Source organism: Lonchura striata, chromosome 4 (genome assembly GCF_050655825.1).
Source record: "Lonchura striata isolate lonStrDom1 chromosome 4, ASM5065582v1, whole genome shotgun sequence".
In the NCBI taxonomy this organism is placed as follows: domain Eukaryota; kingdom Metazoa; phylum Chordata; class Aves; order Passeriformes; family Estrildidae; genus Lonchura; species Lonchura striata.
The window spans coordinates 62,822,630-62,845,693 of record NC_140706.1 but is presented as its reverse complement, the minus strand read 5'-3'; the positions used below and the strand labels follow the sequence as shown (position 1 = coordinate 62,845,693).

General features: G+C 62.0%; 4 protein-coding genes across 4 annotated transcripts; all 4 read right to left on the bottom strand.

Moving 5' to 3' along the window:
- Nucleotides 1–328: 328 nt before the first annotated feature.
- LOC146767682 (serine/threonine-protein kinase pim-1-like) lies at nucleotides 329–3,777 on the bottom strand. The gene is made up of 7 exons (XM_085579526.1): nucleotides 3,716–3,777; nucleotides 2,778–2,893; nucleotides 2,206–2,309; nucleotides 2,063–2,113; nucleotides 1,399–1,702; nucleotides 830–1,006; nucleotides 329–508 (listed from the first exon to the last, which is right to left on the bottom strand). Exons 1-7 carry the CDS (start codon nucleotides 3,775–3,777, stop codon nucleotides 405–407), a joined length of 918 nt encoding a protein of 305 aa, XP_085435652.1. The 3' UTR covers nucleotides 329–404.
- A 2,901-nt stretch (nucleotides 3,778–6,678) lies between these two features.
- LOC146767681 (serine/threonine-protein kinase pim-1-like) lies at nucleotides 6,679–10,127 on the bottom strand. The gene is made up of 7 exons (XM_085579525.1): nucleotides 10,066–10,127; nucleotides 9,128–9,243; nucleotides 8,556–8,659; nucleotides 8,413–8,463; nucleotides 7,749–8,115; nucleotides 7,180–7,356; nucleotides 6,679–6,858 (listed from the first exon to the last, which is right to left on the bottom strand). The coding sequence occupies exons 1-7, from the start codon at nucleotides 10,125–10,127 to the stop codon at nucleotides 6,755–6,757; spliced, it is 981 nt and encodes a 326-aa protein (XP_085435651.1). The 3' UTR covers nucleotides 6,679–6,754.
- Nucleotides 10,128–13,028: 2,901 nt separating this feature from the next.
- Nucleotides 13,029–16,477, bottom strand: LOC146767680 (serine/threonine-protein kinase pim-1-like). The gene is made up of 7 exons (XM_085579524.1): nucleotides 16,416–16,477; nucleotides 15,478–15,593; nucleotides 14,906–15,009; nucleotides 14,763–14,813; nucleotides 14,099–14,402; nucleotides 13,530–13,706; nucleotides 13,029–13,208 (listed from the first exon to the last, which is right to left on the bottom strand). The coding sequence occupies exons 1-7, from the start codon at nucleotides 16,475–16,477 to the stop codon at nucleotides 13,105–13,107; spliced, it is 918 nt and encodes a 305-aa protein (XP_085435650.1). The 3' UTR covers nucleotides 13,029–13,104.
- A 2,894-nt stretch (nucleotides 16,478–19,371) lies between these two features.
- On the bottom strand, nucleotides 19,372–22,777 carry LOC146767679 (serine/threonine-protein kinase pim-1-like). The gene is made up of 7 exons (XM_085579523.1): nucleotides 22,716–22,777; nucleotides 21,778–21,893; nucleotides 21,206–21,309; nucleotides 21,063–21,113; nucleotides 20,399–20,765; nucleotides 19,830–20,006; nucleotides 19,372–19,508 (listed from the first exon to the last, which is right to left on the bottom strand). The coding sequence occupies exons 1-7, from the start codon at nucleotides 22,775–22,777 to the stop codon at nucleotides 19,372–19,374; spliced, it is 1,014 nt and encodes a 337-aa protein (XP_085435649.1).
- Nucleotides 22,778–23,064: the final 287 nt, after the last annotated feature.

Here is a 23,064-nt window from a genome sequence, read left to right as displayed (position 1 = left end):
TTCTGCTAAGAGAGGAACGTCTCTGTCCCTGAAACCAAATAACCCCTGGAATGCACACATGGACCTGTGTGTCACTTCAAGAGACACCAAGAAGCCCTGCCACTTTGCAAGAGCAGCTGTTGTTCCACTGCTGCATTTCTTGGCTGGGCAAAGCCCCTCTCACCCGCACTACGGCCTGAGCTGGAAGATATAAAGAACCAGCCGGGAGGGCAGGCATGGAAAGCTTGACAAAGGCTGAAGGCAGCACTCTGATTCCCCCCTTTTCCCAAGACGTTTCTTTAGCTGAAGTTGCTGAAAAGAACCAGCCCCTTGACACACCACAATGGGTTTGCTGTTTTATTTTTCGGCTTCTCAGTCCTGCGTGGGACTCGCTAAGTTGGTGCTGCAGAGGCTCCGGCAAGGCATCAAAAGCGCCGGCCCCGCACCCAAGGGTGGCATGAGATCTCCTCCAGCTCCGGCCTGTCCGCAGGGTGCTTGGCCAAACACCATCGGATCAGGTGCTGGAGCTCTGGGGAGAGAAGGCAGAAAGCGCCGGTCACCGGCAGAGTCTCCTGCCCAGCTGCCCCCGTCGCCCGCGGGGCCCGGGCCATGTTGTGCCGGGCTCTGGGCCGTGCCGGGCTCCCGACCGGCTCTGCCCCACGCAGGAGAGCGGCACGGCGGGACACGGCCGCCTCCTCCGGCCGCCCGTGCCGCGCTGACCCCGTCGGCACGGGACCCTCCTGCGGCCGGCCCTGGAGGGCAGATCCACGTCCCGCGGAGCTGGTGAGGGCCGCGCCGAGCTGCGCGCCGCCAGCTGCCAAAGCCCGCCGGCTTGAGGCCGGACACCCACCTGGAGAGAGCTGCTGCCGGAAGACGAGCTTGCCCAGCACGATGTCAGGCTCATCCTGGAAGGGGAGGCTCCCGCAGACCATGACGTACAGCAGCACGCCCAGGGACCAGATGGTGGCCGCGTGGCCGTGGTAGCAGCCGAGCCAGATCCACTCGGGCGGGCTGTACACGCGCGTTCCTAGGGGAGACAGGCGGCGCTGGCCGGGCGCAGGCTGCTGCCTTCCAGAGCCTGGCGCCGGCCTCCTGGCCGAGGCAGGGGCTGCAGCCGTGGCCACAGCTTCCCCCCGAGGCCACCCCGCGTCCCCCAGCCAGCTGGCCAAAGGCACGAAACCATTCCGCAAGGCCAAGAAGGCCAGCGGAGCAGCCCTGGCCCTCGTGGGCCTGCTGAGCCCAGGGGCCGGGAGCCGCTTTTGCCCCCCCTCTGTCGGCCGGGCCGGCAGCCGGCTCCTGGGGCTCGGCATCCGCCCCGTTCCTAAAGGCGGCCGGCTGAAGGACGCAGCCCGCAGCCCAGGAGGGAACGGGGCCGTGCGGTGCCTGGCACCGGGAGCAGGGCCCAGGCCATGGGCTCACCGGCAAAGCCCGTGAAGGCCCGCTCCTGGAGGAAGGTGCCGCAGCCGAAGTCAATGAGCTTCAGGTGGCCGCTCTCCGGGTTCACCAGGAGGTTCTCTGGCTTGATGTCCCGGTGCAGGACGCCGCAGGCGGTGCAGTGCCGCACGGCCTCCAGCACCTGGCAGAAAAGCCAGCGCGCCTGCTCCTCGCACAGGCAGCCCTGCTCCTGCAGGAGCTGCAGGAGATCCTGCGATGCCTCCGGACGCTCCAGCACTAGCACAAAGCTGTCCGGCAGCTCAAACCAATCGAGGAGCTGGATGATATTCTGGCAGCCAGAGCCCACCTTCTCCATGAGCACCACCTCCAAGGGCACGCGGGTGCCGTCGGGCTGTGAGCAGGAGAAAGTCAGTGCCTGCAGCAGCCTGCTGCTGCTGCTGCTGCTGCTGCAGCAGCCCTGGGGCTGCGCTGCGCCCTGCCCGGGATGCCCCAGTGCCCCCTGGCGCAGCCTCCCAGGCGCTTGCGCTTCCTCCCGCCCGGGGGATGCTCGGGGGTGCCGCTGCCCGGCCCCAGCTCCGCTCTCCGGTGTGCCCAGGCCCGCGGGGCTGCGGCTCCGCACGCTGAGCCCGCCCCGGGATTCTCCCTGCCCGCCACGCCCCGCTCTGTCCCGCTGGCCCCGTTCACTCACCAGCTCGTCCCACTGCAGGACGCTCTCCCGGGCCACGCGTTTGATGGCCACCTGCGAGCCACGGAGAGAGGAGGGCTGAGCTCCAGCCCTGCCGCTCCCCGCCGCTGCCCCTCCTGCCCCGCCCGGCCGTGGCGGCCACTCACCGGGCTCCCGTCCGAGAGGCGGATGCCCGAGTAGACGGTGCTGAAGCCGCCGCTGCCCAGCTGCGGGCCCCACAGGTACAGCTCCTGCCGCTGCCTCTGTTGCCCTGCGGCCGAGAGAAGCCATCAGCCTTGCGCCCAGAACCCCCCGCAAGTGCCCGCGAGTGAAGCGGGCCGGGCCCCCGCGGCCGCCGCGCTCTCACCTGCTTCCTGCTGCGCGCCGGGCAGCGGCCACCGCCCTGCAGCCGCCGGGCTGGCGAGCGGCAGAGCCGGGCCGGGGCAGCGCGCACAGGCGGCTGCGGCAGCCCCGGGGCAGCGGGGCAGGGCGGCACCGTCGCTGTCCCCGGCGGCGTGGGCTGGGCTCTGCTCCTGACGACGGCCGGGGCTGCAGCCCGAGCCTTGGCACAGGGGGATGCCAGGAGCGGCTGCAAGGCAGACAGGGCTTTTTCAAGCCGTGCCGTCGAAGGCACTGGAAACAGCCGGCGACTAGGCTGCTCGCAGGGGCCCTGGCCTGGCCTGGCCGCGCCCCTCCAGAGCCCCGGGGGAGCCGCAGGCAGCTCCTCGGGAGATCTCACCTGCTACTAGAAAGGCCTTGGCTGCACTCGAGGGCTGTCTTGGAGCAGCTTCCTGCAGATGGAGGAACCTCCGTGCTGTCTGGAGGCCCGTCTCCACCACCAGGCTGGGGCTGTTGCTGGCGGGCAGAACCAGAAGAGCGTCCTGGCTGTCCTGGCTGCTGTGGGATGCCCACTGCTGGCTCCAGGACGCTTGCTGCCCTGCCAGCTGCTCCTGAGCAGGCTCCCCTGCACCGGTCTGGGCTCCCAGTTGGACTTCTGGGCTTTCCCTTGCCACGTCAAGGATCAGGATGGCACCTGTGTTGTTGAAGTTCCAGAGTCCAAGGGAGCTGGGAGACCTGTCCACGGGCTCTGCTCTTTCCTCAGGCTGACAGGTCTCACTGAGCCTCTGCAAGGGATGGAGGCTGTCAGAGATAGCAGAGGCTCCTGGCAGGATGCAGGGTCTCTGAGAGCCTGAGCTTCCTGCATGGATGGTGATGTCTCTCCCCTGCTGTGCCATCCTTGCAGGCCTTGAGGCTCTCCCAGGGATGGAGAATCTTGCTGGGAGCAGCCTCTGGATGGGATGGAGGCTTCTGGAGGAGCTGGCTAAGCCACAGCAGGGCAGGTGGCCTTGGTTCTGCAGCTCCTCCAGTTCTTTCCACAATGCCTGCCACATCCCAGAATAGAGCGGCTCACGTGTCCCGTTGCCATCCCCGAGGTGCAGCATCAGTTCCTGCAGCTCCCGGGCCTCTGCCAGGCAGGGGCCGCAGCTGCAGGGGCTGCCCAGGGGGCTGGCGGGAGCACGTGGCCGCTTGCCAGGAGTCGCCCGAGGCCTGGGGAACCTGGGAGCCGCAGGGGCTCCTCGCTTCCTCCGTGAGCCTCTGGGCTGGACCCTGGGGCGCTTCCTCCACTTCCCTCTCCGTGTCCGCCGGCCCCGCGGTTGCCGGTGGCCAAAGGCCCACCAGACAGCCACGGCGGCCAGCAGCAGGAGAAGCACGGTCAGCAGGACGTCACCGTCACCCATGGCTCCGGCACGTCCCGTCGCGACTGCACTGGCAGCTGCGGGCGCTGGCCCGTCTCACACAGCCACAGCGCGGTGATGTCACAGCGATGTCACAGTGCTGCGGCCAGCACAGCCCTGGGACATCACAGCCCTGCCTCACGCCAGCGCTCTGCCCCTTTGTGCAGTCACAGCCCTGCCTCGGCCCCGCCCTCCGCAGTGCCCCAGGAGGGATGAGGGGGCTCCCTAGGGGCACTTGCCAGCTCTCTGGAGCAGAGCGGGTGGAAGATTCTTCTTTACGTAGGACACAGGGATGAGGAGGGGAATGTTGATGGTCTCACCTCCTTGCTGGCAGAGCACGGGACATGGATTGTCCAATGTGCCACTGCAAAGTCCTTGAGGAGGGCAAGCCCCGCTCAGCAACATCCAAGCCATCCGTGTGCTATCCACCACATTCCCGTGCTGAATCCAAACCCAGCTCTTTGCCGCTGCCTGGGAAGAAAATGGATCCTATCCCCTTGAAAACCAGTACATCACCATTCTTCACCCAGCACACCCTGTCTCTGTTTGTCTCACAGCTGGACACCTGCTCCAGATGTATTCTGCGAGGAACAGGATCAAAACTGTACTTGAAACCCTGAAATAGAACCTGCTTTGCCTTCCCATCATCCATGAGACCAGGCCAGGACATCGCTGCTGTTTCTGTGCTGCTGGAACTCCAGTGGTGTTAGCTCCAGTTGAGGGATCTGTGACCTGTGGATGAGCCCAGACAGGAGCAGGACACCCGCAGGCATCCGCGGCTGGGAATAAGCCCATGGCAGAGCAGGAATCTCTCAGAGTACCTGTGGCCATGGTTGTTTCCATGGCCAAGAAGGGATTGTGGCCCAGGGATAAACCTGAAACCTCTGTGGCTGTGGATTAGGCCATGCTCAGCAGGTAGCCCTCGAAACATCAGTGCCTGTGCCTGGGGTCGTGCTGGAGCACCTGAGAGCCATGACCATGGAAGAACCCCTGGCAGAGCAGTTACAGCCTTGGGGGTGCTGCAGCCATGGTTCAGGCCAAATCCATTTCTTTAGTGGGGATGGAAAACTTCATTGCCTATAGTTAGTATCAAATCATGTTTGTAAAAATTGAAGGTCCTAAATTCTTAGATTCAGGACAAATAAAATACTGCTAATTTTCCTTCAGCTATTTCTTTTCTTGTTACACTTGTGTGACATCAGAGAGATGTCAGCGTGACATCGCAGAGAGGTCTGTGTAACATCACAGGAGCTTGTGTGACATCACAGATGTCATTGTGACATCACAGAGAGCTGTGTGACACCACAGATGCCCATGTGTTACCACAGAGAGCTGTGCAACGTCACAAAGGTGTCAGTGTGACATCATAGAGATGTCATTGTGATGTCAGAGGAGGTTGTGTGACATCACAGAGAGCTGTGTGGCATCACAGATATTAGTGTAACATCACAAGGATGTCCATGTGACATCACAGAGAGATTTGTGACATCACAGAGGTGTCAGTGTGGCATGACAGAGAGCTGTGTGACATCACCCATGGAAAACCTCTGCCACAAATGGCATTCCTGAGATCAGGGCTCCACCTTTGCAGCGTAAGGGTGCTTGTGATGGAATGGGATGGCTTGGTTCCAGTTTTGCTCTGACAGTGGCAATGACAGCAGGAGAATGCGCTGTTGCCTCGCAGAGGCAGCCACACTATTTTCTGCTTTTAATGAGCAGTCGAAGGTTCTGATAATGTGTGAACCTGGAGCTGCACTGCCTCAGCTGGTTCTCTTCAATAATGCAGAGTCTTCACTCAAGGTTCAAGTGATGTGCAGTTGAAGATAAACTGTCATAGTGTATTTTTTCTCCTTTCTTTTATACATGACAAAAAAAATCTAAATGTGCATGTCAAATCTAAAGCTTGCTTTCTTTTTAGATGATTGATGCAGATCTTCTTCGTGGCTTCTGCACAGGTATTGAAACTGGCTTTTTGAAATTATGCTATCCAAACCAGTTTCAATATATTTTCCCTTAAAATTATTTTTAAAAAATTTGCATTCCAAGGTAATGTCAAATACATATTTTATCATCTTGCCATAGTATAAATCGAAACAACAAAAAAAATCTACTAAGTATTGGTTACAACCGCTACCTCTCTATAATGTAGTTGTCCTGGTTTGTAAGATAAGCTTGTATTCTATTTGCCATCTGTTGGAGGTTGGGCAGGTTTATTATCTCTTGCAAGAACGATGGTTTGCTCCGAAGAGGTAATCGTTTGTTAATGGGCCATTGACTGGCTCACTGCAGGCCCGGTAACGTAACACCATCCCAATTTGAGGTGCTCCACCCAGAGGGGGAAGCCAAGCACTCTTTTATGGTATAAAGTGGTACCTTTTTGGGAGACAGAGCAGCTCTCTCTTTGCGGGATTCTGAGAGAAGCAGCTCCTTCGGCGTGACTCCCAGAGAAGCAGCTCCTTCGGCAAGATTCCCAGAGAAGTGCCTAGCCCTGCCTCCCATTTCATAGGAAGAAAGAAAAAGAGTTCAGCAGGGCTCAACCTGAAATGATATTTTGTAGCTTCTGGCTCTCCTCAGAGTTCTGCTAAGAGAGGAACGTCTCTGTCCCTGAAACCAAATAACCCCTGGAATGCACACATGGACCTGTGTGTCACTTCAAGAGACACCAAGAAGCCCTGCCACTTTGCAAGAGCAGCTGTTGTTCCACTGCTGCATTTCTTGGCTGGGCAAAGCCCCTCTCACCCGCACTACGGCCTGAGCTGGAAGATATAAAGAACCAGCCGGGAGGGCAGGCATGGAAAGCTTGACAAAGGCTGAAGGCAGCACTCTGATTCCCCCCTTTTCCCAAGACGTTTCTTTAGCTGAAGTTGCTGAAAAGAACCAGCCCCTTGACACACCACAATGGGTTTGCTGTTTTATTTTTCGGCTTCTCAGTCCTGCGTGGGACTCGCTAAGTTGGTGCTGCAGAGGCTCCGGCAAGGCATCAAAAGCGCCGGCCCCGCACCCAAGGGTGGCATGAGATCTCCTCCAGCTCCGGCCTGTCCGCAGGGTGCTTGGCCAAACACCATCGGATCAGGTGCTGGAGCTCTGGGGAGAGAAGGCAGAAAGCGCCGGTCACCGGCAGAGTCTCCTGCCCAGCTGCCCCCGTCGCCCGCGGGGCCCGGGCCATGTTGTGCCGGGCTCTGGGCCGTGCCGGGCTCCCGACCGGCTCTGCCCCACGCAGGAGAGCGGCACGGCGGGACACGGCCGCCTCCTCCGGCCGCCCGTGCCGCGCTGACCCCGTCGGCACGGGACCCTCCTGCGGCCGGCCCTGGAGGGCAGATCCACGTCCCGCGGAGCTGGTGAGGGCCGCGCCGAGCTGCGCGCCGCCAGCTGCCAAAGCCCGCCGGCTTGAGGCCGGACACCCACCTGGAGAGAGCTGCTGCCGGAAGACGAGCTTGCCCAGCACGATGTCAGGCTCATCCTGGAAGGGGAGGCTCCCGCAGACCATGACGTACAGCAGCACGCCCAGGGACCAGATGGTGGCCGCGTGGCCGTGGTAGCAGCCGAGCCAGATCCACTCGGGCGGGCTGTACACGCGCGTTCCTAGGGGAGACAGGCGGCGCTGGCCGGGCGCAGGCTGCTGCCTTCCAGAGCCTGGCGCCGGCCTCCTGGCCGAGGCAGGGGCTGCAGCCGTGGCCACAGCTTCCCCCCGAGGCCACCCCGCGTCCCCCAGCCAGCTGGCCAAAGGCACGAAACCATTCCGCAAGGCCAAGAAGGCCAGCGGAGCAGCCCTGGCCCTCGTGGGCCTGCTGAGCCCAGGGGCCGGGAGCCGCTTTTGCCCCCCCTCTGTCGGCCGGGCCGGCAGCCGGCTCCTGGGGCTCGGCATCCGCCCCGTTCCTAAAGGCGGCCGGCTGAAGGACGCAGCCCGCAGCCCAGGAGGGAACGGGGCCGTGCGGTGCCTGGCACCGGGAGCAGGGCCCAGGCCATGGGCTCACCGGCAAAGCCCGTGAAGGCCCGCTCCTGGAGGAAGGTGCCGCAGCCGAAGTCAATGAGCTTCAGGTGGCCGCTCTCCGGGTTCACCAGGAGGTTCTCTGGCTTGATGTCCCGGTGCAGGACGCCGCAGGCGGTGCAGTGCCGCACGGCCTCCAGCACCTGGCAGAAAAGCCAGCGCGCCTGCTCCTCGCACAGGCAGCCCTGCTCCTGCAGGAGCTGCAGGAGATCCTGCGATGCCTCCGGACGCTCCAGCACTAGCACAAAGCTGTCCGGCAGCTCAAACCAATCGAGGAGCTGGATGATATTCTGGCAGCCAGAGCCCACCTTCTCCATGAGCACCACCTCCAAGGGCACGCGGGTGCCGTCGGGCTGTGAGCAGGAGAAAGTCAGTGCCTGCAGCAGCCTGCTGCTGCTGCTGCTGCTGCTGCAGCAGCCCTGGGGCTGCGCTGCGCCCTGCCCGGGATGCCCCAGTGCCCCCTGGCGCAGCCTCCCAGGCGCTTGCGCTTCCTCCCGCCCGGGGGATGCTCGGGGGTGCCGCTGCCCGGCCCCAGCTCCGCTCTCCGGTGTGCCCAGGCCCGCGGGGCTGCGGCTCCGCACGCTGAGCCCGCCCCGGGATTCTCCCTGCCCGCCACGCCCCGCTCTGTCCCGCTGGCCCCGTTCACTCACCAGCTCGTCCCACTGCAGGACGCTCTCCCGGGCCACGCGTTTGATGGCCACCTGCGAGCCACGGAGAGAGGAGGGCTGAGCTCCAGCCCTGCCGCTCCCCGCCGCTGCCCCTCCTGCCCCGCCCGGCCGTGGCGGCCACTCACCGGGCTCCCGTCCGAGAGGCGGATGCCCGAGTAGACGGTGCTGAAGCCGCCGCTGCCCAGCTGCGGGCCCCACAGGTACAGCTCCTGCCGCTGCCTCTGTTGCCCTGCGGCCGAGAGAAGCCATCAGCCTTGCGCCCAGAACCCCCCGCAAGTGCCCGCGAGTGAAGCGGGCCGGGCCCCCGCGGCCGCCGCGCTCTCACCTGCTTCCTGCTGCGCGCCGGGCAGCGGCCACCGCCCTGCAGCCGCCGGGCTGGCGAGCGGCAGAGCCGGGCCGGGGCAGCGCGCACAGGCGGCTGCGGCAGCCCCGGGGCAGCGGGGCAGGGCGGCACCGTCGCTGTCCCCGGCGGCGTGGGCTGGGCTCTGCTCCTGACGACGGCCGGGGCTGCAGCCCGAGCCTTGGCACAGGGGGATGCCAGGAGCGGCTGCAAGGCAGACAGGGCTTTTTCAAGCCGTGCCGTCGAAGGCACTGGAAACAGCCGGCGACTAGGCTGCTCGCAGGGGCCCTGGCCTGGCCTGGCCGCGCCCCTCCAGAGCCCCGGGGGAGCCGCAGGCAGCTCCTCGGGAGATCTCACCTGCTACTAGAAAGGCCTTGGCTGCACTCGAGGGCTGTCTTGGAGCAGCTTCCTGCAGATGGAGGAACCTCCGTGCTGTCTGGAGGCCCGTCTCCACCACCAGGCTGGGGCTGTTGCTGGCGGGCAGAACCAGAAGAGCGTCCTGGCTGTCCTGGCTGCTGTGGGATGCCCACTGCTGGCTCCAGGACGCTTGCTGCCCTGCCAGCTGCTCCTGAGCAGGCTCCCCTGCACCGGTCTGGGCTCCCAGTTGGACTTCTGGGCTTTCCCTTGCCACGTCAAGGATCAGGATGGCACCTGTGTTGTTGAAGTTCCAGAGTCCAAGGGAGCTGGGAGACCTGTCCACGGGCTCTGCTCTTTCCTCAGGCTGACAGGTCTCACTGAGCCTCTGCAAGGGATGGAGGCTGTCAGAGATAGCAGAGGCTCCTGGCAGGATGCAGGGTCTCTGAGAGCCTGAGCTTCCTGCATGGATGGTGATGTCTCTCCCCTGCTGTGCCATCCTTGCAGGCCTTGAGGCTCTCCCAGGGATGGAGAATCTTGCTGGGAGCAGCCTCTGGATGGGATGGAGGCTTCTGGAGGAGCTGGCTAAGCCACAGCAGGGCAGGTGGCCTTGGTTCTGCAGCTCCTCCAGTTCTTTCCACAATGCCTGCCACATCCCAGAATAGAGCGGCTCACGTGTCCCGTTGCCATCCCCGAGGTGCAGCATCAGTTCCTGCAGCTCCCGGGCCTCTGCCAGGCAGGGGCCGCAGCTGCAGGGGCTGCCCAGGGGGCTGGCGGGAGCACGTGGCCGCTTGCCAGGAGTCGCCCGAGGCCTGGGGAACCTGGGAGCCGCAGGGGCTCCTCGCTTCCTCCGTGAGCCTCTGGGCTGGACCCTGGGGCGCTTCCTCCACTTCCCTCTCCGTGTCCGCCGGCCCCGCGGTTGCCGGTGGCCAAAGGCCCACCAGACAGCCACGGCGGCCAGCAGCAGGAGAAGCACGGTCAGCAGGACGTCACCGTCACCCATGGCTCCGGCACGTCCCGTCGCGACTGCACTGGCAGCTGCGGGCGCTGGCCCGTCTCACACAGCCACAGCGCGGTGATGTCACAGCGATGTCACAGTGCTGCGGCCAGCACAGCCCTGGGACATCACAGCCCTGCCTCACGCCAGCGCTCTGCCCCTTTGTGCAGTCACAGCCCTGCCTCGGCCCCGCCCTCCGCAGTGCCCCAGGAGGGATGAGGGGGCTCCCTAGGGGCACTTGCCAGCTCTCTGGAGCAGAGCGGGTGGAAGATTCTTCTTTACGTAGGACACAGGGATGAGGAGGGGAATGTTGATGGTCTCACCTCCTTGCTGGCAGAGCACGGGACATGGATTGTCCAATGTGCCACTGCAAAGTCCTTGAGGAGGGCAAGCCCCGCTCAGCAACATCCAAGCCATCCGTGTGCTATCCACCACATTCCCGTGCTGAATCCAAACCCAGCTCTTTGCCGCTGCCTGGGAAGAAAATGGATCCTATCCCCTTGAAAACCAGTACATCACCATTCTTCACCCAGCACACCCTGTCTCTGTTTGTCTCACAGCTGGACACCTGCTCCAGATGTATTCTGCGAGGAACAGGATCAAAACTGTACTTGAAACCCTGAAATAGAACCTGCTTTGCCTTCCCATCATCCATGAGACCAGGCCAGGACATCGCTGCTGTTTCTGTGCTGCTGGAACTCCAGTGGTGTTAGCTCCAGTTGAGGGATCTGTGACCTGTGGATGAGCCCAGACAGGAGCAGGACACCCGCAGGCATCCGCGGCTGGGAATAAGCCCATGGCAGAGCAGGAATCTCTCAGAGTACCTGTGGCCATGGTTGTTTCCATGGCCAAGAAGGGATTGTGGCCCAGGGATAAACCTGAAACCTCTGTGGCTGTGGATTAGGCCATGCTCAGCAGGTAGCCCTCGAAACATCAGTGCCTGTGCCTGGGGTCGTGCTGGAGCACCTGAGAGCCATGACCATGGAAGAACCCCTGGCAGAGCAGTTACAGCCTTGGGGGTGCTGCAGCCATGGTTCAGGCCAAATCCATTTCTTTAGTGGGGATGGAAAACTTCATTGCCTATAGTTAGTATCAAATCATGTTTGTAAAAATTGAAGGTCCTAAATTCTTAGATTCAGGACAAATAAAATACTGCTAATTTTCCTTCAGCTATTTCTTTTCTTGTTACACTTGTGTGACATCAGAGAGATGTCAGCGTGACATCGCAGAGAGGTCTGTGTAACATCACAGGAGCTTGTGTGACATCACAGATGTCATTGTGACATCACAGAGAGCTGTGTGACACCACAGATGCCCATGTGTTACCACAGAGAGCTGTGCAACGTCACAAAGGTGTCAGTGTGACATCATAGAGATGTCATTGTGATGTCAGAGGAGGTTGTGTGACATCACAGAGAGCTGTGTGGCATCACAGATATTAGTGTAACATCACAAGGATGTCCATGTGACATCACAGAGAGATTTGTGACATCACAGAGGTGTCAGTGTGGCATGACAGAGAGCTGTGTGACATCACCCATGGAAAACCTCTGCCACAAATGGCATTCCTGAGATCAGGGCTCCACCTTTGCAGCGTAAGGGTGCTTGTGATGGAATGGGATGGCTTGGTTCCAGTTTTGCTCTGACAGTGGCAATGACAGCAGGAGAATGCGCTGTTGCCTCGCAGAGGCAGCCACACTATTTTCTGCTTTTAATGAGCAGTCGAAGGTTCTGATAATGTGTGAACCTGGAGCTGCACTGCCTCAGCTGGTTCTCTTCAATAATGCAGAGTCTTCACTCAAGGTTCAAGTGATGTGCAGTTGAAGATAAACTGTCATAGTGTATTTTTTCTCCTTTCTTTTATACATGACAAAAAAAATCTAAATGTGCATGTCAAATCTAAAGCTTGCTTTCTTTTTAGATGATTGATGCAGATCTTCTTCGTGGCTTCTGCACAGGTATTGAAACTGGCTTTTTGAAATTATGCTATCCAAACCAGTTTCAATATATTTTCCCTTAAAATTATTTTTAAAAAATTTGCATTCCAAGGTAATGTCAAATACATATTTTATCATCTTGCCATAGTATAAATCGAAACAACAAAAAAAATCTACTAAGTATTGGTTACAACCGCTACCTCTCTATAAAGTAGTTGTCCTGGTTTGTAAGATAAGCTTGTATTCTATTTGCCATCTGTTGGAGGTTGGGCAGGTTTATTATCTCTTGCAAGAACGATGGTTTGCTCCGAAGAGGTAATCGTTTGTTAATGGGCCATTGACTGGCTCACTGCAGGCCCGGTAACGTAACACCATCCCAATTTGAGGTGCTCCACCCAGAGGGGGAAGCCAAGCACTCTTTTATGGTATAAAGTGGTACCTTTTTGGGAGACAGAGCAGCTCTCTCTTTGCGGGATTCTGAGAGAAGCAGCTCCTTCGGCGTGACTCCCAGAGAAGCAGCTCCTTCGGCAAGATTCCCAGAGAAGTGCCTAGCCCTGCCTCCCATTTCATAGGAAGAAAGAAAAAGAGTTCAGCAGGGCTCAACCTGAAATGATATTTTGTAGCTTCTGGCTCTCCTCAGAGTTCTGCTAAGAGAGGAACGTCTCTGTCCCTGAAACCAAATAACCCCTGGAATGCACACATGGACCTGTGTGTCACTTCAAGAGACACCAAGAAGCCCTGCCACTTTGCAAGAGCAGCTGTTGTTCCACTGCTGCATTTCTTGGCTGGGCAAAGCCCCTCTCACCCGCACTACGGCCTGAGCTGGAAGATATAAAGAACCAGCCGGGAGGGCAGGCATGGAAAGCTTGACAAAGGCTGAAGGCAGCACTCTGATTCCCCCCTTTTCCCAAGACGTTTCTTTAGCTGAAGTTGCTGAAAAGAACCAGCCCCTTGACACACCACAATGGGTTTGCTGTTTTATTTTTCGGCTTCTCAGTCCTGCGTGGGACTCGCTAAGTTGGTGCTGCAGAGGCTCCGGCAAGGCATCAAAAGCGCCGGCCCCGCACCCAAGGGTGGCATGAGATCTCCTCCAGCTCCGGCCTGTCCGCAGGGTGCTTGGCCAAACACCATCGGATCAGGTGCTGGAGCTCTGGGGAGAGAAGGCAGAAAGCGCCGGTCACCGGCAGAGTCTCCTGCCCAGCTGCCCCCGTCGCCCGCGGGGCCCGGGCCATGTTGTGCCGGGCTCTGGGCCGTGCCGGGCTCCCGACCGGCTCTGCCCCACGCAGGAGAGCGGCACGGCGGGACACGGCCGCCTCCTCCGGCCGCCCGTGCCGCGCTGACCCCGTCGGCACGGGACCCTCCTGCGGCCGGCCCTGGAGGGCAGATCCACGTCCCGCGGAGCTGGTGAGGGCCGCGCCGAGCTGCGCGCCGCCAGCTGCCAAAGCCCGCCGGCTTGAGGCCGGACACCCACCTGGAGAGAGCTGCTGCCGGAAGACGAGCTTGCCCAGCACGATGTCAGGCTCATCCTGGAAGGGGAGGCTCCCGCAGACCATGACGTACAGCAGCACGCCCAGGGACCAGATGGTGGCCGCGTGGCCGTGGTAGCAGCCGAGCCAGATCCACTCGGGCGGGCTGTACACGCGCGTTCCTAGGGGAGACAGGCGGCGCTGGCCGGGCGCAGGCTGCTGCCTTCCAGAGCCTGGCGCCGGCCTCCTGGCCGAGGCAGGGGCTGCAGCCGTGGCCACAGCTTCCCCCCGAGGCCACCCCGCGTCCCCCAGCCAGCTGGCCAAAGGCACGAAACCATTCCGCAAGGCCAAGAAGGCCAGCGGAGCAGCCCTGGCCCTCGTGGGCCTGCTGAGCCCAGGGGCCGGGAGCCGCTTTTGCCCCCCCTCTGTCGGCCGGGCCGGCAGCCGGCTCCTGGGGCTCGGCATCCGCCCCGTTCCTAAAGGCGGCCGGCTGAAGGACGCAGCCCGCAGCCCAGGAGGGAACGGGGCCGTGCGGTGCCTGGCACCGGGAGCAGGGCCCAGGCCATGGGCTCACCGGCAAAGCCCGTGAAGGCCCGCTCCTGGAGGAAGGTGCCGCAGCCGAAGTCAATGAGCTTCAGGTGGCCGCTCTCCGGGTTCACCAGGAGGTTCTCTGGCTTGATGTCCCGGTGCAGGACGCCGCAGGCGGTGCAGTGCCGCACGGCCTCCAGCACCTGGCAGAAAAGCCAGCGCGCCTGCTCCTCGCACAGGCAGCCCTGCTCCTGCAGGAGCTGCAGGAGATCCTGCGATGCCTCCGGACGCTCCAGCACTAGCACAAAGCTGTCCGGCAGCTCAAACCAATCGAGGAGCTGGATGATATTCTGGCAGCCAGAGCCCACCTTCTCCATGAGCACCACCTCCAAGGGCACGCGGGTGCCGTCGGGCTGTGAGCAGGAGAAAGTCAGTGCCTGCAGCAGCCTGCTGCTGCTGCTGCTGCTGCTGCAGCAGCCCTGGGGCTGCGCTGCGCCCTGCCCGGGATGCCCCAGTGCCCCCTGGCGCAGCCTCCCAGGCGCTTGCGCTTCCTCCCGCCCGGGGGATGCTCGGGGGTGCCGCTGCCCGGCCCCAGCTCCGCTCTCCGGTGTGCCCAGGCCCGCGGGGCTGCGGCTCCGCACGCTGAGCCCGCCCCGGGATTCTCCCTGCCCGCCACGCCCCGCTCTGTCCCGCTGGCCCCGTTCACTCACCAGCTCGTCCCACTGCAGGACGCTCTCCCGGGCCACGCGTTTGATGGCCACCTGCGAGCCACGGAGAGAGGAGGGCTGAGCTCCAGCCCTGCCGCTCCCCGCCGCTGCCCCTCCTGCCCCGCCCGGCCGTGGCGGCCACTCACCGGGCTCCCGTCCGAGAGGCGGATGCCCGAGTAGACGGTGCTGAAGCCGCCGCTGCCCAGCTGCGGGCCCCACAGGTACAGCTCCTGCCGCTGCCTCTGTTGCCCTGCGGCCGAGAGAAGCCATCAGCCTTGCGCCCAGAACCCCCCGCAAGTGCCCGCGAGTGAAGCGGGCCGGGCCCCCGCGGCCGCCGCGCTCTCACCTGCTTCCTGCTGCGCGCCGGGCAGCGGCCACCGCCCTGCAGCCGCCGGGCTGGCGAGCGGCAGAGCCGGGCCGGGGCAGCGCGCACAGGCGGCTGCGGCAGCCCCGGGGCAGCGGGGCAGGGCGGCACCGTCGCTGTCCCCGGCGGCGTGGGCTGGGCTCTGCTCCTGACGACGGCCGGGGCTGCAGCCCGAGCCTTGGCACAGGGGGATGCCAGGAGCGGCTGCAAGGCAGACAGGGCTTTTTCAAGCCGTGCCGTCGAAGGCACTGGAAACAGCCGGCGACTAGGCTGCTCGCAGGGGCCCTGGCCTGGCCTGGCCGCGCCCCTCCAGAGCCCCGGGGGAGCCGCAGGCAGCTCCTCGGGAGATCTCACCTGCTACTAGAAAGGCCTTGGCTGCACTCGAGGGCTGTCTTGGAGCAGCTTCCTGCAGATGGAGGAACCTCCGTGCTGTCTGGAGGCCCGTCTCCACCACCAGGCTGGGGCTGTTGCTGGCGGGCAGAACCAGAAGAGCGTCCTGGCTGTCCTGGCTGCTGTGGGATGCCCACTGCTGGCTCCAGGACGCTTGCTGCCCTGCCAGCTGCTCCTGAGCAGGCTCCCCTGCACCGGTCTGGGCTCCCAGTTGGACTTCTGGGCTTTCCCTTGCCACGTCAAGGATCAGGATGGCACCTGTGTTGTTGAAGTTCCAGAGTCCAAGGGAGCTGGGAGACCTGTCCACGGGCTCTGCTCTTTCCTCAGGCTGACAGGTCTCACTGAGCCTCTGCAAGGGATGGAGGCTGTCAGAGATAGCAGAGGCTCCTGGCAGGATGCAGGGTCTCTGAGAGCCTGAGCTTCCTGCATGGATGGTGATGTCTCTCCCCTGCTGTGCCATCCTTGCAGGCCTTGAGGCTCTCCCAGGGATGGAGAATCTTGCTGGGAGCAGCCTCTGGATGGGATGGAGGCTTCTGGAGGAGCTGGCTAAGCCACAGCAGGGCAGGTGGCCTTGGTTCTGCAGCTCCTCCAGTTCTTTCCACAATGCCTGCCACATCCCAGAATAGAGCGGCTCACGTGTCCCGTTGCCATCCCCGAGGTGCAGCATCAGTTCCTGCAGCTCCCGGGCCTCTGCCAGGCAGGGGCCGCAGCTGCAGGGGCTGCCCAGGGGGCTGGCGGGAGCACGTGGCCGCTTGCCAGGAGTCGCCCGAGGCCTGGGGAACCTGGGAGCCGCAGGGGCTCCTCGCTTCCTCCGTGAGCCTCTGGGCTGGACCCTGGGGCGCTTCCTCCACTTCCCTCTCCGTGTCCGCCGGCCCCGCGGTTGCCGGTGGCCAAAGGCCCACCAGACAGCCACGGCGGCCAGCAGCAGGAGAAGCACGGTCAGCAGGACGTCACCGTCACCCATGGCTCCGGCACGTCCCGTCGCGACTGCACTGGCAGCTGCGGGCGCTGGCCCGTCTCACACAGCCACAGCGCGGTGATGTCACAGCGATGTCACAGTGCTGCGGCCAGCACAGCCCTGGGACATCACAGCCCTGCCTCACGCCAGCGCTCTGCCCCTTTGTGCAGTCACAGCCCTGCCTCGGCCCCGCCCTCCGCAGTGCCCCAGGAGGGATGAGGGGGCTCCCTAGGGGCACTTGCCAGCTCTCTGGAGCAGAGCGGGTGGAAGATTCTTCTTTACGTAGGACACAGGGATGAGGAGGGGAATGTTGATGGTCTCACCTCCTTGTTGGCAGAGCACGGCACATGGATTGTCCAATGTGCCACTGCAAAGTCCTTGAGGAGGGCAAGCCCCACTCAGCAACATCCAAGCCATCCGTGTGCTATCCACCACATTCCCGTGCTGAATCCAAACCCACCTCTTTGCCGCTCCCTGGGAAGAAAATGGATCCTATCCCCTTGAAAACCAGTACATCACCATTCTTCACCCAGCACACCCTGTCTCTGTTTGTCTCACAGCTGGACACCTCCTCCAGATGTATTCTGCGAGGAACAGGATCAAAACTGTACTTGAAACCCTGAAATAGAACCTGCTTTGCCTTCCCATCATCCATGAGACCAGGCCAGGACATCGCTGCTGTTTCTATGCTGCTGGAACTCCAGTGGTGTGAGCTCCAGTTGAGGGATCTGTGACCTGTGGACGAGCCCAGAAAGGAGCAGGACACCTGCAGGCATCCGCGGCTGGGAATAAGCCCATGGCAGAGCAGGAATCTCTCAGAGTACCTGTGGCCAAGGTTGTTTCCATGGCCAAGAAGGGATTGTGGCCCAGGGATAAACCTGAAGCCTCTGTGGCTGTGGATTAGGCCATGCTCAGCAGGTAGCTCTCGAAACATCAGTGCCTGTGCCTGGGGTCGTGCTGGAGCACCTGAGAGCCATGACCATGGAAGAACCCCTGGCAGAGCAGTTACAGCCTTGGGGGTGCTGCAGGCATGGTTCAGGCCAAATCCTTTTCTTTACTGGGGATGGAAAACTTCATTGCCTATAGTTAGTATCAAATCATGTTTGTAAAAATTGAAGGTTCTAAATTCTTAGATTCAGGACAAATAAAATACTGCTAATTTTCCTTCAGCTATTTCTTTTCATGTTACACTTGTGTGACATCAGAGAGATGTCAGCGTGACATCACAGAGAGATCTGTGTAACATCACAGGAGCTTGTGTGACATCACAGATGTCATTGTGACATCACAGAGAGCTGTGTGACACCACAGATGCCCATGTGTTACCACAGAGAGCTGTGCAACGTCACAAAGGTGTCAGTGTGACATCATAGAGATGTCATTGTGATGTCAGAGGAGGTTGTGTGACATCACAGAGAGCTGTGTGGCATCACAGATATTAGTGTAACATCACAAGGATGTCCATGTGACATCACAGAGAGATTTGTGACATCACAGAGGTGTCAGTGTGGCATGACAGAGAGCTGTGTGACATCACCCATGGAAAACCTCTGCCACAAATGGCATTCCTGAGATCAGGGCTCCACCTTTGCAGCGTAAGGGTGCTTGTAATGGAATGGGATGGCTTGGTTCCGGTTTTGCTCTGACAGTGGCAATGACAGCAGGAGAATGCGCTGTTGCCTCGCAGAGGCAGCCACACGATTTTCTGCTTTTAATGAGCAGTTGAAGGTTCTGATAATGTGTGAACCTGGAGCTGCACTGCCTCAGCTGGTTCTCTTCAATAATGCAGAGTCTTCACTCAAGGTTCAAGTGATGTGCAGTTGAAGATAAACTGTCATAGTGTATTTTTTCTACTTTCTTTTATACATGACAAAAAAAATCTAAATGTGCATGTCAAATCTAAAGCTTGCTTTCTTTTTAGATGATTGATGCAGATCTTCTTTGTGGCTTCTGCACAGGTATTGAAACTGGCTTTTTGAAATTATGCTATCCAAACCAGTTTCAATATATTTTCCCTTAAAATTATTTTTAAAAAATTTGCATTCCAAGGTAATGTCAAATACATATTTTATCATCTTGCCATAGTATAAATCGAAACAACAAAAAAAATCTAATAAGTATTGGTTACAACCGCTACCTCTCTATAAAGTAGTTGTCCTGGTTTGTAAGATAAGCTTGTATTCTATTTGCCATCTGTTGGAGGTTGGGCAGGTTTATTATCTCTTGCAAGAACGATGGTTTGCTCCGAAGAGGTAATCGTTTGTTAATGGGCCATTGACTGGCTCACTGCAGGCCCGGTAACGTAACACCATCCCAATTTGAGATGCTCCACCCAGAGGGGGAAGCCAAGCACTCTTTTATGGTATAAAGTGGTACCTTTTTGGGAGACAGAGCAGCTCTCTCTTTGCGGGATTCCGAGAGAAGCAGCTCCTTCGGCAAGATTCCCAGAGAAGTGCCTAGCCCTGCCTCCCATTTCATAGGAAGAAAGAAAAAGAGTTCAGCAGGGCTCAACCTGAAATGATATTTTGTAGCTTCTGGCTCTCCTCAGAGTTCTGCTAAGAGAGGAACGTCTCTGTCCCTGAAACCAAATAACCCCTGGAATGCACACATGGACCTGTGTGTCACTTCAAGAGACACCAAGAAGCCCTGCCACTTTGCAAGAGCAGCTGTTGTTCCACTGCCGCATTTCTTGGCTGGGCAAAGCCCCTCCTACCCGCACTACGGCCTGAGCTGGAAGATATAAAGAACCAGCCGGGAGGGCAGGCATGGAAAGCTTGACAAAGCCCCCCTTTTCCCAAGACGTTTCTTTAGCTGAAGTTGCTGAAAAGAACCAGCCCCTTGACACACCGCAATGGGTTTGCTGTTTTATTTTTCGGGTTCTCAGTCCTGCGTGGGACTCGCTAAATTGGTGCTGCAGAGGCTCCGGCAAGGCATGAAAAGCGCCGGCCCCGCACCCAAGGGTGGCATGAGATCTCCTCCAGCTCCGGCCTGTCCGCAGGGTGCTTGGCCAAACACCATCGGATCAGGTGCTGGAGCTCTGGGGAGAGAAGGCAGAAAGCGCCGGTCACCGGCAGAGTCTCCTGCCCAGCTGCCCCCGTCGCCCGCGGGGCCCGGGCCATGTTGTGCCGGGCTCTGGGCCGTGCCGGGCTCCCGACCGGCTCTGCCCCACGCGGGAGAGCGGCACGGCGGGACACGGCCGCCTCCTCCGGCCGCCCGTGCCGCGCTGACCCCGTCGGCACGGGCCCCTCCTGCGGCCGGCCCTGGAGGGCAGATCCACGTCCCGCGGAGCTGGTGAGGGCCGCGCCGAGCTGCGCGCCGCCAGCTGCCAAAGCCCGCCGGCTTGAGGCCGGACACCCACCTGGAGAGAGCTGCTGCCGGAAGACGAGCTTGCCCAGCACGATGTCAGGCTCATCCTGGAAGGGGAGGCTCCCGCAGACCATGACGTACAGCAGCACGCCCAGGGACCAGATGGTGGCCGCGTGGCCGTGGTAGCAGCCGAGCCAGATCCACTCGGGCGGGCTGTACACGCGCGTTCCTAGGGGAGACAGGCGGCGCTGGCCGGGCGCAGGCTGCTGCCTTCCAGAGCCTGCCGGCGGCCTCCGGCCCGAGGCAGGGGCTGCAGCCGTGGCCACAACTTCCCCCCGAGGCCACCCCGCGTCCCCCAGCCAGCTGGCCAAAGGCACGAAACCATTCCGCAAGGCCAAGAAGGCCAGCGGAGCAGCCCAGGCCCTCGTGGGCCCGCTGAGCCCAGGGGCCGGGAGCCGCTTTTGCCCCCCCTCTGTCGGCAGGGCCGGCAGCCGGCTCCTGGGGCTCGGCATCCGCCCCGTTCCTAAAGGCGGCCGGCTGAAGGACGCAGCCCACAGCCCAGGAGGGAACGGGGCCGTGCGGTGCCTGGCACCGGGAGCAGGGCCCAGGCCATGGGCTCACCGGCAAAGCCCGTGAAGGCCCGCTCCTGGAGGAAGGTGCCGCAGCCGAAGTCAATGAGCTTCAGGTGGCCGCTCTCTGGGTTCACCAGGAGGTTCTCTGGCTTGATGTCCCGGTGCAGGACGCCGCAGGCGGTGCAGTGCCGCACGGCCTCCAGCACCTGGCAGAAAAGCCAGCGCGCCTGCTCCTCGCACAGGCAGCCCTGCTCCTGCAGGAACTGCAGGAGATCCTGCGATGCCTCCGGACGCTCCAGCACTAGCACAAAGCTGTCCGGCAGCTCAAACCAATCGAGGAGCTGGATGATATTCTGGCAGCCAGAGCCCACCTTCTCCATGAGCACCACCTCCAAGGGCACTCGGGTGCCGTCGGGCTGTGAGCAGGAGAAAGTCAGTGCCTGCAGCAGCCTGCTGCTGCTGCTGCTGCTGCTGCAGCAGCCCTGGGGCTGCGCTGCGCCCTGCCCGGGATGCCCCAGTGCCCCCTGGCGCAGCCTCCCAGGCGCTTGCGCTTCCTCCCGCCCGGGGGATGCTCGGGGGTGCCGCTGCCCGGCCCCAGCTCCGCTCTCCGGTGTGCCCAGGCCCGCGGGGCTGCGGCTCCGCACGCTGAGCCCGCCCCGGGATTCTCCCTGCCCGCCACGCCCCGCTCTGTCCCGCTGGCCCCGTTCACTCACCAGCTCGTCCCACTGCAGGACGCTCTCCCGGGCCACGCGTTTGATGGCCACCTGCGAGCCACGGAGAGAGGAGGGCTGAGCTCCAGCCCTGCCGCTCCCCGCCGCTGCCCCTCCTGCCCCGCCCGGCCGTGGCGGCCACTCACCGGGCTCCCGTCCGAGAGGCGGATGCCCGAGTAGACGGTGCTGAAGCCGCCGCTGCCCAGCTGCGGGCCCCACAGGTACAGCTCCTGCCGCTGCCTCTGTTGCCCTGCGGCCGAGAGAAGCCATCAGCCTTGCGCCCAGAACCCCCCGCAAGTGCCCGCGAGTGAAGCGGGCCGGGCCCCCGCGGCCGCCGCGCTCTCACCTGCTTCCTGCTGCGCGCCGGGCAGCGGCCACCGCCCTGCAGCCGCCGGGCTGGCGAGCGGCAGAGCCGGGCCGGGGCAGCGCGCACAGGCGGCTGCGGCAGCCCCGGGGCAGCGGGGCAGGGCGGCACCGTCGCTGTCCCCGGCGGCGTGGGCTGGGCTCTGCTCCTGACGACGGCCGGGGCTGCAGCCCGAGCCTTGGCACAGGGGGATGCCAGGAGCGGCTGCAAGGCAGACAGGGCTTTTTCAAGCCGTGCCGTCGAAGGCACTGGAAACAGCCGGCGACTAGGCTGCTCGCAGGGGCCCTGGCCTGGCCTGGCCGCGCCCCTCCAGAGCCCCGGGGGAGCCGCAGGCAGCTCCTCGGGAGATCTCACCTGCTACTAGAAAGGCCTTGGCTGCACTCGAGGGCTGTCTTGGAGCAGCTTCCTGCAGATGGAGGAACCTCCGTGCTGTCTGGAGGCCCGTCTCCACCACCAGGCTGGGGCTGTTGCTGGCGGGCAGAACCAGAAGAGCGTCCTGGCTGTCCTGGCTGCTGTGGGATGCCCACTGCTGGCTCCAGGACGCTTGCTGCCCTGCCAGCTGCTCCTGAGCAGGCTCCCCTGCACCGGTCTGGGCTCCCAGTTGGACTTCTGGGCTTTCCCTTGCCACGTCAAGGATCAGGATGGCACCTGTGTTGTTGAAGTTCCAGAGTCCAAGGGAGCTGGGAGACCTGTCCACGGGCTCTGCTCTTTCCTCAGGCTGACAGGTCTCACTGAGCCTCTGCAAGGGATGGAGGCTGTCAGAGATAGCAGAGGCTCCTGGCAGGATGCAGGGTCTCTGAGAGCCTGAGCTTCCTGCATGGATGGTGATGTCTCTCCCCTGCTGTGCCATCCTTGCAGGCCTTGAGGCTCTCCCAGGGATGGAGAATCTTGCTGGGAGCAGCCTCTGGATGGGATGGAGGCTTCTGGAGGAGCTGGCTAAGCCACAGCAGGGCAGGTGGCCTTGGTTCTGCAGCTCCTCCAGTTCTTTCCACAATGCCTGCCACATCCCAGAATAGAGCGGCTCACGTGTCCCGTTGCCATCCCCGAGGTGCAGCATCAGTTCCTGCAGCTCCCGGGCCTCTGCCAGGCAGGGGCCGCAGCTGCAGGGGCTGCCCAGGGGGCTGGCGGGAGCACGTGGCCGCTTGCCAGGAGTCGCCCGAGGCCTGGGGAACCTGGGAGCCGCAGGGGCTCCTCGCTTCCTCCGTGAGCCTCTGGGCTGGACCCTGGGGCGCTTCCTCCACTTCCCTCTCCGTGTCCGCCGGCCCCGCGGTTGCCGGTGGCCAAAGGCCCACCAGACAGCCACGGCGGCCAGCAGCAGGAGAAGCACGGTCAGCAGGACGTCACCGTCACCCATGGCTCCGGCACGTCCCGTCGCGACTGCACTGGCAGCTGCGGGCGCTGGCCCGTCTCACACAGCCACAGCGCGGTGATGTCACAGCGATGTCACAGTGCTGCGGCCAGCACAGCCCTGGGACATCACAGCCCTGCCTCACGCCAGCGCTCTGCCCCTTTGTGCAGTCACAGCCCTGCCTCGGCCCCGCCCTCCGCAGTGCCCCAGGAGGGATGAGGGGGCTCCCTAGGGGCACTTGCCAGCTCTCTGGAGCAGAGCGGGTGGAAGATTCTTCTTTACGTAGGACACAG

What these genes read in the sequence shown, in the direction of transcription:
- LOC146767682 (XM_085579526.1), bottom strand. Translation starts at nt 3,777, where the DNA reads ATGGGTGACGGTGACGTCCTGCTGACCGTGCTTCTCCTGCTGCTGGCC. An exon ending in CAAGGCCTTTCTAGTAGCAG is followed by an intron (nt 2,310 to 2,777) that starts GTGAGATCTCCC and finishes TCTCGGCCGCAG; the next exon opens with GGCAACAGAGGCAGCGGCAG. An exon ending in TCCTGCAGTGGGACGAGCTG is followed by an intron (nt 1,703 to 2,062) that starts GTGAGTGAACGG and finishes TCTGGCTGCCAG; the next exon opens with AATATCATCCAGCTCCTCGA.
- LOC146767681 (XM_085579525.1), bottom strand. Translation starts at nt 10,127, where the DNA reads ATGGGTGACGGTGACGTCCTGCTGACCGTGCTTCTCCTGCTGCTGGCC. An exon ending in CAAGGCCTTTCTAGTAGCAG is followed by an intron (nt 8,660 to 9,127) that starts GTGAGATCTCCC and finishes TCTCGGCCGCAG; the next exon opens with GGCAACAGAGGCAGCGGCAG. An exon ending in GCCTCTCGGACGGGAGCCCG is followed by an intron (nt 8,464 to 8,555) that starts GTGAGTGGCCGC and finishes CGTGGCTCGCAG; the next exon opens with GTGGCCATCAAACGCGTGGC.
- LOC146767680 (XM_085579524.1), bottom strand. Translation starts at nt 16,477, where the DNA reads ATGGGTGACGGTGACGTCCTGCTGACCGTGCTTCTCCTGCTGCTGGCC. An exon ending in CTGGCCGCCGTGGCTGTCTG is followed by an intron (nt 15,594 to 16,415) that starts GTGGGCCTTTGG and finishes TCTGCCCGCCAG; the next exon opens with CAACAGCCCCAGCCTGGTGG. An exon ending in CAAGGCCTTTCTAGTAGCAG is followed by an intron (nt 15,010 to 15,477) that starts GTGAGATCTCCC and finishes TCTCGGCCGCAG; the next exon opens with GGCAACAGAGGCAGCGGCAG.
- LOC146767679 (XM_085579523.1), bottom strand. Translation starts at nt 22,777, where the DNA reads ATGGGTGACGGTGACGTCCTGCTGACCGTGCTTCTCCTGCTGCTGGCC. An exon ending in CAAGGCCTTTCTAGTAGCAG is followed by an intron (nt 21,310 to 21,777) that starts GTGAGATCTCCC and finishes TCTCGGCCGCAG; the next exon opens with GGCAACAGAGGCAGCGGCAG. An exon ending in CCGGCAGCAGCTCTCTCCAG is followed by an intron (nt 19,509 to 19,829) that starts GTGGGTGTCCGG and finishes TTCTCTCCCCAG; the next exon opens with AGCTCCAGCACCTGATCCGA.